This window comes from Equus quagga, chromosome 14, assembly GCF_021613505.1.
Source record: "Equus quagga isolate Etosha38 chromosome 14, UCLA_HA_Equagga_1.0, whole genome shotgun sequence".
Classification (NCBI taxonomy): domain Eukaryota; kingdom Metazoa; phylum Chordata; class Mammalia; order Perissodactyla; family Equidae; genus Equus; species Equus quagga.
The window spans coordinates 38,180,394-38,193,806 of record NC_060280.1 but is presented as its reverse complement, the minus strand read 5'-3'; the positions used below and the strand labels follow the sequence as shown (position 1 = coordinate 38,193,806).

General features: G+C 35.2%; 1 protein-coding gene across 2 annotated transcripts in view; it reads left to right on the top strand.

The window, feature by feature from the left end:
* DLG2 (discs large MAGUK scaffold protein 2) overlaps positions 1-13,413 on the top strand; it is a 1,814,300-nt gene that overhangs the window by 386,106 nt on the left and 1,414,781 nt on the right. For both annotated transcript variants that reach the window (XM_046685982.1, XM_046685984.1), the window contains exon 5: positions 9,576-9,650. In XM_046685982.1, coding sequence (XP_046541938.1) covers positions 9,576-9,650 — 75 coding nt within the window. The remainder of the gene's footprint in view (positions 1-9,575; positions 9,651-13,413) is intronic.

Sequence of the window (13,413 nt, the reverse complement as noted above, 5' to 3'; positions counted from 1 at the left end):
AATCAAATGTATCACTTTCCAGCAATGTAGTCAGCAATAGAGATTCTCCCTGAAGACCACTTACTCACATTTTAAAATAAGAATATCCAGGGTCCAGCCTGGTGGCATAGTGGTTAAGTTTGTGTGCTCTGCTTCAATGGCCTGGGGTTCATGGGTTTGGATCCTGTGCACAGACCTGCACACCGCTCACTAAGCCATGCTGTGGTGGCATCCCACATATGAAAGATAGAGAAGATTGGCACAGATGTTAGCTCAGTGACAATCTTCCTCAGGCGAAGAGAGGAAGATTTGCAACAGATGTTAACTCAAGGCTAATCTTCCTCACCAAAAAAAAAAAAAGGAATATCCAAAAGTCAAATTTTAAGATATGAATCATACTATTTATTAGCTGCACTAGCAGAGATTTTGGTTGTTTCATGAAACATAGTTCAAAAAGTGTTAATTTTTTTAAAGACTTAACTCTCCTATATTTTATGTTTTTACCACAAGATATATAATTTATCATGCTATATTTATGATATCCCACAAAAAAATAAATTACTTACTTTCAAGTATGGTTTTAATTAGAAAATGTGAAGAGGAGTTCTAGATATTCTTGTTGATAAAATGTATTTGAAAATCATTTGCTAAAGACATCATAAGTGAAAACATATATTTTTAGCAAAATAAATTCTCCCTTCCTGGTCTTTGTTATGAGTCTCCTAGGATTTCAAGCTACAGTGCTTTCTTGCTAGTCCTTTAAAATAAAACTGTCCTGAATTAATACACATGTAATTTACTCAGCAATCTGAAGTTCTATTTAAATCGAGGACAGGTCTAATAGCTAGCTTTTCCTGGCTGACTGCTTGATGTTGGCTATGGCACCTCATCTAAAAAAGCCTGCACATTCTTTCATTGATTAACATTTGTCCAAAAATATATAGTCGTAGATGTCAGGAAGATAATGCACATTCAAAAATAATATCAGTCGACCCTCCTTTCTTTGTGTTAGGCTTTGCCAGAATTTTAAGTATCTGAGAAAAACTTCTGATGAGAGAACTGTGTACATTTAAATTGATGGCTTTCCATGTGTATTTTTCAGAAAACATTGTCCAATGTATATGCGTTTTTTTGAAACTCAAGAAGATTATATGAACAAATTGATATGAATTGCATATTTAATAGGTTGTAATTATGTATTATCAAAAGCTTAGCTTTTTTAATCCTTTATTCTTTGGAAATATGGTAATTGTCCCCTTTCCCATGTAGTTAATTATAAATTTCAGGAAGAATTAAGTCTGCTAAAACTCTTCACTTTTTTTTTTCTTTGTCTCTATGGTAGCAGTGAGAATAGAAATGAATTGCTTTGATCTTATTTCTGAATGGCATTTCTTTCCTCCAAGGTTGGACCTTATTTTGCGGACCTGAAATTTTAAATATTTTTCATTAGTTGTTAATTGAAGAGAAGTATTTTTTCCAGATGAATTTAAAAATGTGTCAGGAAGAAAAATGTAGCTTATTTTAGAAATCACAGGCTTTGTTTCCATAAGAGTTTGTAGTTTAAATGATATAATAGATAAGATTGCCAATGAAGAATACTCATTGACTACAGTAGTGGATATTGTCCAAAGTTTTTCTTGCAAGGATAAAAGTACAATTGTAGTGCATTCCTCTTGTCTCATCCTGTTATGTCAGTAGGATGCAGTGACAGCATGCAAATATTAATGTATTTTACAAGACTATGTTTTCTAATGTTGTATTTAGAGGCTTAAATTACTCTATTGTATCTATTGGGACACGCTTACACAAAATGCTAAAATACCATAATATATTCTTTAGAAATATTTACAAACCAATGATTTTAAATATGTCATCCTAGACTGCAGTTAATTCTGGTTCTCATATTTAGTCATCTGAAAACTGCTGCAGTATTTCAGATGTTCTTTCCAACCTAGATTTAAAACTGAGATTTAAAATCCCTCATGTTTGCTAAGCACTTTCTTATACTTTTTCTCATTTAATTTTTGTGGTGATCTTGTCAGATAAATATTATTATTTTATACTCTGGTGAGAACATAGGCTTAGAGGAGCTAAGTGGCATAGGAGAAAAATCCCTGACTAAGAAGAGAAATGTTAATATTTCTATAATTTAATATAATATAAATATATTTATCTTATTACTATTAGAGTATATATTAGATCCTGGGCTAAATATATTACATGTATTGTCTTATATAGTCCTTATAAAAATCCTTTAAATTGGATATTATTCTCTCCATTTTATGGATGAGAAAACCAAAACTCTTGGAGACTAAGAAACTTATCTAAGGTCACAGATCTAGAAAGTAAAAAATCTGATATTCTAACCAGGTCCAGTGGATTCCTCATGGTATTAAACACTCCTCTCTACTACCTTTCATGGTTAAAGTGATGATAGAATGAGCTAACAACACGTCAAGTGCCTAGCATCTAATAGGTGCTCAATAAATATCACTTCATTCTACATCTAGAAAGTGCCTTCTGAATCTAAGTCCAGGGGCCATCTCTCTGTTGATATCATAAAATGTCAAATTATAACATTGGCCTTCGTGTATAATAAATCTTTAAATGTGGACAACCTGAGAATTAAGAGCCTATCTCACTTATCATAGTTAATTAATCCAGGTAGCCAGATTGTTAGAATGTTATTTTAATGTAGAGTGTTTAATCCTCTTATGCACTAGTTAGCCACAGATTGCACCTCTGCTAACATGGGCAAATATCTGCCTAGAGTCGCAAGAAATTGTGGAAAATCGTGAGCATGACTCGTTACCACCATGACTGCCTGCTGAAAAACTCTGATTCTCAACATCCTATGGACAATGGATCAGCAGCCTTTTCATCATTTATAGAGGAGGCAAATGTATGACTCCCCAGCATGGCTTCAGTCTTTGGAAACAAATCAGGCCAACTTATTTTAAACATCTTTGAAACCTGAGAAAACTAAAAGAAGTAAATAGGAAGATAAGCCCAGGAAGGGATGAAGTTGTATCTTGAAGAATTAAGAAGAATTATGTCCAAAATTGAATGAAAAAGGTTAACACTCACTGTATGTTTTGCATCTGTAATTGATACATTGAACAAGCAGGACTCATGGGATATAATAATAGAAGCCACTTTATTTGGGGCTACCCATTGTTTGCTTAAAACTTCTTAGTGCTATTAATCCCTACCCTGCTGTCTACATGAAAACTTAGGCAATCTTATGACTTTCCATGAATTTCCAGTCATTTGCAGGGAATTAAAAGTCCTACAATCACTAAAAATCGTAAATACAGTCTCAAATCAGTAATTAAAATTGTTCAGTTCTAATATTAACGAAAACTCTGAACACTTTTCCAGGCTAAAGACTCTCTCTTCCCTACTATGGGATCTTCAGACAGGACATCTGCTTCGGGAGAAGGGGATACTGTGGGCTTTTCTTTTCTCCTTTCTCACTTGCTGTTTGGTGGTTGTTCCCTCCAGTTTTGGAACATGAGAGTGAAGTAAAAAGTGGAGAGCACAAAGTTCTTATTAGACTGGATTACTGTTTTTGCTGGGATTTACTTTTTGCACTCTGAGCCTGACATATAATAATAATGATAATAATAACAAAATCAAAGAAAATAGCTAACACTTGCATCATGCTGGTTATGTATAGAAATATTTGTACGCGTTTTACTTGTATTAATTTCTTTAATCTTCATAACTGAGATAAAGAGAGGTTAAGCAACTTGCCCAGGGTCACCTAGCTAGTAATTGGTGGATCTGGGATTTTAACACAGGCAGTGTTGCTTTAAACTCTTTCTCTCATGTACCCTGTTGTGGGTCTTAGGGAGTTTCCCTTTCTGGACCCCTCTGATTAAATTTATAATGTAGATAATGCATTTCTTTAGTCCCAGGTTTTACAGCAGTCTGCTCCACACAGAGGGTTGTATTGGCAAACGTCACAATGGCTCCAGGATGGCTCTTTTGTTTTGACAAACTCTGAGAGTGCAGGCTGGCCCAGATGAAACCACCTCTCCTGAGGCAATAACCAATTTGCCAAGTTATCTCACTCATGAACCTTTTAGGTTGACGTCAGATCCCACTATACTGGCATCCCAAATCTGAGGAAGTTATATCAAGTGCTAGATGTACACCGCCTGAAGTCTCTTTCACTAATTTTAGGTGAAAAGTGAGACTCCTTTCAGCCTCTCTCCAAAGAAATCCCGCTTTTTTGGAAATCTCCAATCACCCACCCTTGTATACCCTCATCGTAGATAAGGGTTCAGAGACCCGAAAGTGGTTATTGGTAATTTCCTTTGAAAGTTATAGCACCTCCTTTGAAAACTCATTTTTATCACATCTTGATGTCTTAAGCAGAACGTCCAATGTATCATTTTGTGGATATATTTCTACCTATATTGTACTTTTGCATCAAAAAAAATTTGATTTTCTCCTTTTTTTAACAACTTACTCTGAAATTACACGTCTTTATGGCAAATAAGGAGACTAATTGGATGAAAACCTTTATTTGCCCAAGTAAAATTATTTATACACGCATGTATACACAAACATATATGTATGTATGTATGCATACATTATATGTCTATATATATACACAATATATCTATATCTGTATATCTGTGAAATCAATGATTTGGAGGCATCCTGGGAGTTGTTTTTTTCAAATTGTTTGAAAATTTCCTTAACTCTTGATGTACTTACTGGAGCATATATTGGACCAGAAATCAGAAACTAATGTTAGTAATAAGAATTAACTCATAAATATCATATCAATGTTTATAATAATTAATAATTTAAATATAATTATTCATTACACTTATAAAGTACTTTACAGCTCACAGTCAATTTGCACACACATTACAACATGTCGTTTTAATTCTGCCATGCAAAAAGCCACTTGTTTTGCCCCTTAGTTTTAATGTATTTCTTCATCTGTCAAACATCTGAGAGTTTAAAGGAAGATAAGAGAGACAACTTAAGAGCTTTTCAAAGACTAAACTCAGAAGAACCTCTTGTGTTTTCTATAGGATCAAGACTGGATCCCTCCAGGTTCATTCCTCGGTAGGACTTATTTGTCACACACCTTGCTGTCCAATGCATTGTGGAGTAGGGATAGATGAGGCGAAGGCTGAAGTCAGCTCTCTGTGTAGCAAAAAATCATTCTTTTCCCTCAATCCTAGGTTTCTGAGGCCCAGAATTGAGGGGTTTCCTAACCAAGTCTGAGAATACCTTGATTCAGCACTGTCAGATGATGTATGGTGTACCTTTAGCCTGAAAGGCCCTGTTCTCATGCTTTCCCCTCCTAAAAGCTTTACTGGAAAACTGAATTGTCTCCTCCAGGAAGCCCTTATTGATTTAGCCAGGGAGAGTTCAACATTCTTGCCTTTGGCCTCGATTCTTCTGTAAAATTTTCCATAACTCTTGTTCATCCCTTACTCCTGCCACCAAAATGGGTGAGATGGATCTTTTTGATCTGCCCATGTCATTTTATTTATACCTTATCAGCAATATTGCTTTATAATTGCATGTTTATTAGTCTTTTTTCTTAGACTGAGAACTTCTTTAGGCAGAGACTGAATCTTGTTATATCCTTATTCTTAATACAATAGCTGGCACATAATAATTTCTCAATGAATGTTTGTTGACCAAGTAAATGGATGAATGAATGGTCCTAGTATTTAACTTTGTTTTAAATGTAACACGTTGTATCATATCTCCTAAAAAGTTGAGAACTCTTTGAGAGTGAGGCTTATTATTTAAATTTTTATATATCTAAATTTTATATATACTCTCTCTATATACTCTGTATATACTAGCATGGTGACTTACATGTAATACATGTTTGATAAGTGAATGGATGGATAAATGAATGAATGAATATGTGTACAGCACTATCATGCAACACTTCTCAACCCAAGAAAAAAAGACTATGATTATGAGACACATTTTACTGTGAACAGAACAACAGAAGCTTACTCTGCTTTCAAAAGAATATGCTATTTTGAATGAAATAGCATTTAGGTCAAAATTTTATTTGGATGAATCAGTTCTCACCAGTTCTCACACAAACTTGTTCTGAGGATTAAATGACTAAATTTCTATGTAGGCACTTTGTAAACTCCAAAGTACTCTAACAAATATAAGACCCTGATATACAAATAAATTTCCCACTGTTTCTGGGGATGAGATGGGTTGAGAAGAAAATCTTTAAAGTTTTCTCTGTCAAGTGTTTGTCACCGTTCACGTTCTTTATAGTTACGTGTTTATATAATCCATCTGAGGTATAATTGTCCAGCATATTTGGCTCATTTGCTCAGGATATTCTGGAATGAAATATGTCATGATGTTAAAGTCAGAAAAAGACAAGCAAGGAAGATGTGAGACTTGGTGACATCAACCTGTCTAAACAGCATAATATTTTTAACAGACCAAAGTTCAGTCATAGTTTTGTCTCTTAAGAGAGTATTTTTTTCAGGGTTAGTAGTGCAGATCCCTGAATCCTGATCAAGTCACATATTAACAATCTACAGGTGTAAATGTACGAGGTAGGTGGATGAGAGAGAGAAAGGGAAGGGAAAACTCTGTCTTTAGGGAAATTTGTCACCAACTTCTAACTTAGATCCTTGCTTGGAGAGCCGGACTAGCCCTTGAGGGAATTCTAATGTTCCCTCTTGATTTTGGGGTTCAGAGTTAACTGAAACGTAGACTTGGGAGAGTCCTTTTCCCTAGTATTTGTACTGGTTCTAATTGGCCTTCTAAGAGCTGAGGGTCTGCCAAATAGTTTGCTATCTTCCAAACTCTCTCGTATCACAATGCCCGCAGTAAACGTCAGAGAGAAAAGATGCTGAGGAACGAGAATGAAAACTTCTAGGAAAAAGACAATTTTAACCCCTTTTGTTCACCTACTGTGGCAGTTCCTTCAACCCATGTTCGATCTTGTCTTCTTTAGAGGTAGAGTGAAGGGATAGGTAAAACCTGAGGTTGGGGTTTTTAATAACCACACTTGAGTGGAAAGGTCTTGTGAGACCATCTGATCCAGCAGTTCTCAACCTTTGCTATCACTCTAACTCACAGAGGAATAACCATCTCCTATGGTAATTGTACCACAGAATAATAGGGATTCTTAAATGGAGGGTATACCCCATTGGAGGGGACGTATTAAATCTCAAGAGGAATATGAGGTTTGGAAAAGATCCATGAGTGAATTTGACACCTCCTCTCCCCACATTGAATTGTGGATCTAATAAAATCCTCTCATGTTACCCATGATAAAAGTGAGGATTAAAGTGTTAGAATAACTTTCCCAAAATTCCACAGATAGATTAATTGGGAACACTCTACTGAAATCCAAGATCCTAACTTCTATTCCACTCTTGTTTTTTTCTAGTTATACACTCTGGATTAAAAAATAATTTATGTTCTCATGGCATCAATCTTCAGCAGCCTTTTTATGTGTCTTTCCCTGTGTAATCATATTGTTAATCTGCTTGATTAAAAAACTAATGGGGAGGCCTTAGTATCCAACTCTTGTAATAATGGAGCTTTCTGTCTTTCTTCACTCTATGCTGTGTATCCAAAGGAGTTTAAACACTCCTTATTTATACCTCCCATCACATTTTATGAGTATTTGTATTCCTCCACCCAAGCACAGCTCACTTATTTATTGAATTTTGCCTCTTTACCATGTGCTCCATAAAGATATATACTATCTAGATATAAAACAAGCTTATTATTACTACTACTATAATAATTATGAATTGTTACAAAGGAGATATCCCTCACCATTAACATTCTTTGGTATGAATTCTCATAATTAGAAATAATAATAACTGGCATTTTAGTAATGCTTTTAATTTTCAAAAGGCCTAAGCTTACATGTAGATAAATTTTATTTATCTGGCTTAAGCTATTAGAAAAGGGAGATAAAATTGTCCTGTACCTTTGTTTGTTCTCATTGGTAGCATCCTTACAAATTGTCATAGTGATCTGAGGTGAATCTATATCTGTCATCTGATAACATTCCTATGAATTAGGCAAGATCCTAACAGTTTTTTACAGATGTGGCTACTGAGACTTAGAGTATCTCATGGCAACAAGCACACGGTCAAGCTTAGCTTGAAATGGTGGTTGTCTGACACCAGTCCAGTGCACATTATGTACCCTGTTGTACTGTATGTGATATTTTGATTTAAACAAGAAAACTGAGCATTGAGATTGATGATCTAAGTGTATTTTAATGGTGACTTTATCAATAGTCACTCAAACAGCACTTCAGAGTTTAGTGATGACTTTAAAATAGATAAATAAAAGTTGCTCTAAAAAGCTTACAAATCACAAGAAAGAATTCTTAGCACAAGAGCTGAGTTTTATTCCAGTTAAATTAGAAATTTTAGGATCATTGATAAGATGAAATCATATTAGTTGATGATATGTCTTAAGCCCCATTAAACCGATAGAAAATGAAAGATTCTAGAGTAGTTTGTCATAGAAGGAACATGCATGAGCAGCAGAGTCAACCAGGTTCTTGCTGCAGTCCCAACTATGCTGCTTTCTTGTAGGGTAACTTTCAGGCAAATTGCTTACCTTCTTTGAGTCTCAGTTTTCTCTCCTGTAGAATGGGCATAATGATACTTCTATTGTTGTTGTGGCAACTAGTGATAATACAATGGGTCTAGAACAATCCCTAGTGTATTTAATAGCTCAGTAAATCACTGCTGTGGTTTTTATGATTATTATTAATATGTCTATATTATAATTGAGTTACAATAAAATAAATAAAATATAAAAGATGTTTTACTAGAATCACCTTCTCCCCTTTTAGCATTAATTAGTTCTCATTATTAAAGGGATGGAAGAGTATTGTTGGTTAAAGGGAAGCACTTCGTTTTTTCTAAAAAGCCAATTAGAAGTGAATTTGTAGCAGTTACAAAAAAGGATAGGTTAGCTAGAGATAAATTTCTTATATAAAAACAAGTGCCTGGCAAATGGCTTCGAATGTCAAATCTCTGTGTTCCTTGTTTGATTTCTTTGCATCTCAGTTTCTGATGTAACAAGAAAGGCCTCTAAAATTTATCTGTACAACTCTACATTCTGGGGTTCTATGAAGTGCCCTAGAGAGGATCATCACTGCTAGCTCACAGTCTGGAAGGGGAGACAAGTAAACAAGTCTTTCTATACCTTAGCTCAAGTGATCTCACAGGGTACAGCATGTATCAGTGTTGCCTGGGAGTGTGGAGGAGGGGAGACCAGTTCTGCCTCTGGGTTAGGAGGGTTCTTGGAGGGTTCTCCGAGGTTCCTATTAGGACCTAAAAGATAAGCTGCTGAGGAAGCCTGGTGGCAAAAACCTAGTCCTTAGAGCAGTACAAAAAGCAAGGGATAATTTCTTATGCCTTGATAAGAGTAGAAATTGCATACCCAGTTTTCTACAGCCCTGCACCAAAAAATCATTCTCAAAGGCTTCTCCAATACTTGTAAATATGGTAATAAACATATTGATGATAAACATGTCAGCTAGTATATAATGCTGCACATAATATATAGAATATAACATCATTTTTAATTATTTGCAGCAAAACCAAGGCAGATGCCCAGCCCAGAATTGTTCAGTGGAAGCCCCTGGTTGGATGCCTGTCCACCATTGTACCGTAAGTTTGGTTATTTGATTATTCCAAGATTGGCCAGATTGGAGGACAATGATTTTTATATTTTGGAACAATCTTAGTGTAATGGGCTATAATATTCTCTGAAATTCTAGAGTAGAGCAAACCTCCTGAAAGGAGAAAGTATGTCTTTTCAGAAAGTGCTGCTTTATAAGAAATACCTGTGATTAGATTCTATGCCTTTTTTTTGGAGTCAAGATAAATTGCAAAGGATTTATCTAAATAGATTATTGATTAATTAGATTTGAATTGTCATTAAAACGGATATATTTGCACATATATTTTTCCCAATTGCTGCATATTCATCAATACTTGATTTTAGATGCCTTAAAAAAGGATGCTTTTTCTTCTGCCATTGTTGTGTTGACCATTTAATAGTGATGAGTACACAAACTTGCAATTTTCAGATCTTCCTGGTATAATAATAGTCTCTGAATTTGTGTGAAATCTTCCATCAGAGAATTTTCAAGTGCCTTATAAATAAACAGATATTCTGTCATTATTCCTGTGTTACAAATGGGAGACTTAAATGCTAAGAGAATAGAATAGTACATCAGTTGTAAAGTTGGGAATAGATCCCAGCCACACTTACTCTCTTTTCATGAACTCATTCTACTTGACTGTCCTCCAAAGTAAGTGAAGAAAATGGCTGATTTTTATGATATCTTTTATACATACGTTGCCTGATAGAAATGACAATGGTTCCTCTGGGAATTGTGTGTGCTGTAAATGACAGTTTGCCTGTCACGAAATAATTTGTGAATGATGGGGATAAGAAGTTCACTAGTTACCTTTTGGGCATTCCCCTCATTTGACCCACCTTGCAGGCAATGTAAAGTGGTATGTGGAGCTTCCTAAATATCTGCATGTGTTGTTGAGGTACTGCTGCTGAAAGGTGCAGCTGGACTATCATAGCAAGACTTATGACTGTGTTATAAGCCAATATGCCTGGGGGAACCTACTTTTCACTTGGATTGTATAAGAGAATGAAGCCTCTTTCTTTGTTTTGTGTTTGTTTGTTTGTTTATCTGTGGAAGGAAGAGAAAGTGTGATAACCTTTACTAAAGGAGAGATGATGATGCTAAATTTTGGAGGCATTCCCGTAGTGTGGAGGCAGCCCAGACTTGCCAGAGACTTGGAGAATAAAAATGTCACACTTTTGTGAGCAGATGGTCAGAGGGGAGTGCATGCTTAGGGACTCTGCTGATGCCAGAGAAAGTCTGAGTTTTCATAATTCTGTTTCTTCATCAATCACTCCTTTTATTGTATCTCTGATGATGTTATCTCATAATTACTGATTTATATGTCTATTTCTCCAAGGAGGCCATATGCTCTTCAGGGTCCCAGTATACCTACACATAGGTAAATCCCTGCTACATGGTAGGAGCTCTGTGAGTTCAGGCTTAGTGAATGAATTTTCAACCTGTTGATTTCCTCTTTAGTGGCTTTTAGTAAATTATTTAACAACTCTCACATTTCTTGGTGAAGAGGAATAATTGTACTATTTTACCTTCTTAGGTGGGTAGTTTCCATTTCTCACCTCTAAGGGTCCTTTTACATTTTTCCTTCACTGTGTACCATTGAATATGTGTTATGAGGACTTTTGTTTTCAAACTAGACAAAATGTAGTAGTTCAATTTAGCTGTGTCAGGTATTATGCCAACTGCTAGAGATACAAAGATAAATAAGATGGTGTTCCTATTTTATCAAACATATCCATGTGTAACACCAATAAGAATTTCTGATTAGTAACTACTCCTTCACTGCACTGATCATTTCAGCCCAAATGAAAAGAAATTTGACATTTTAGTTAATTTGTGCAGTCTTGTCACAAGTAAATCCATTATTTGAATTTTGTCTTTTGGATTATTAAAAATAGTTCATCTTTCATTATTTACCTTGGAGTTGGACCCCTTAGGATCCAAGAATCCCAGATGAGATCTTCCTGCTGTAGAACATTAAGTATTAAATAGATGACTACATTTAAGACCCTTCCTGAAGATCAAAAGTTAGAAATGCCAACATTAAAGTCTGATTCAGTTTTGTGGTCAGGAGAGAGCATCAGAAAGTAGATGTTTCTTCTTGCTTCTGCCATGGAGTTGGGAGCCGCTGGTTTCACAGATTTCCTTTGTCGTTTACTTAAAAGTAGTCTCCTCTCTCAGTAGGGCAGACACTTTCTGGAGGAGTTGCACAGCCCAAAATGATTCTGCTTTCTCTGTGAGTAACCCCGACCCGCAGAGGTAAGCTCCCAGTGGCCATGTTTGGGCTATTGAAACTGCCTTTGGCCATGACTGAGAGATCCAGGGGTAGATATCTGATCTCTGCCTGGGCCAGTTGGATTCTCTCTCCCAGGAATTTGAAATTTGTACTAGAGAGATAGAAACAGGTAGTCATCAGTACTGAATCATATGAATGACGATAATTTGGAAAAAATTCTGTGAACCTCACTTGCTTAGATCCCTGAAGCTACTCTATATCTACCCTTCTGTGGTTTTGCTTACTCAAATCTCTCTTTCATTTAGCAAAAAGACCTCAATAACTTGCTGATAATCAACAAGTTACTTTATTCCTCAAGTTTTCTAGTTTTTGTTTTGTTTTATTTTGTTTGGTTGGGGGAGTTTGATGTTCTTTGATTTATTTGTAGCCAAAGAAAAAAGAACCCCTAATTAATAATCTCTAGTCAGCAACATTTATGGAGTTCCCACTAGAGCTAATGTAATGAGTAGTAGTCTCAGACAAGAAGAAGCACTCAGAACACTGGGATTTTGATAATTTATAATAGTCTATTCATTCCAAATATCTGATTATTTACAACACTTAGGTACATAAAAAATTGGCCAAAGGATAATTTGATAATGACTTAATCCACATTATAGAATGAGAAATGTGGCTAGTTAACTTTATAGTTAGCATAAACATATTTATATAAAAAAGCTACATAAGATATGTAAAATAGTTTTGATATTAATTTCCATTTTCTTATCTGTCAGTAAATAGATAAAATATTAGCCTCATGTGTTTAAGAGAATGTCTTGCCTGTCAAATCCTCCATGGACTGAAGCAGATTATAAAAAATTAATGCATACTTACATTCGTAATAAATAGATAGTCTCTGTTATCTTTGAACATTTTTCAAGTTCAGTTGATTCTTTTCTACATTCTTCACCCTACTGTGCTATTCTTGTTCCTTGGTGTTTTTCTCTGGAATGATTGTATCCTTATTATAGCGCTTTATTAGTTTTTAAAAAAAAGTCTTAGTCTTTGTGTGTGTGCATTTGTCCCAGGTTCATTTTAAGTGTAGAGATTTTATCATTGGTTTTCCTAAGAAGGCTTCTTTCTCCAAATTGCTTTGCAAATGCCTGTCACCAGCTACGTATTGTGTTGAAAATGGCTTCTGTTACTATTTACTCAATCTCTTCCTAGATCCTCTCTTTTTTGGCACTCTACATGTCTGTAATAATGGGACCAAGAAGTATTTTTAAAGGCTTTTCCTTTTAGTGAGACTATAATGTACAGATTGAGGTTCAAGCGGAATAGAAGTTTTACCCCCAGTAATTATACAGAAACATGGACTTAATTGTACTTCCTGAATAGCTATAAATGAAATATCTTCCCTAGTAAGAAGTGTGATCGTTTTATTATTTATTTGTCTCTCCTTGTATGACTACATTCAGTATTAGAATGATACCTCTCCTTACCTCTCCACTTTAAATTTAATTGGGTTGTATGCTTATTGGTTTGTATGATC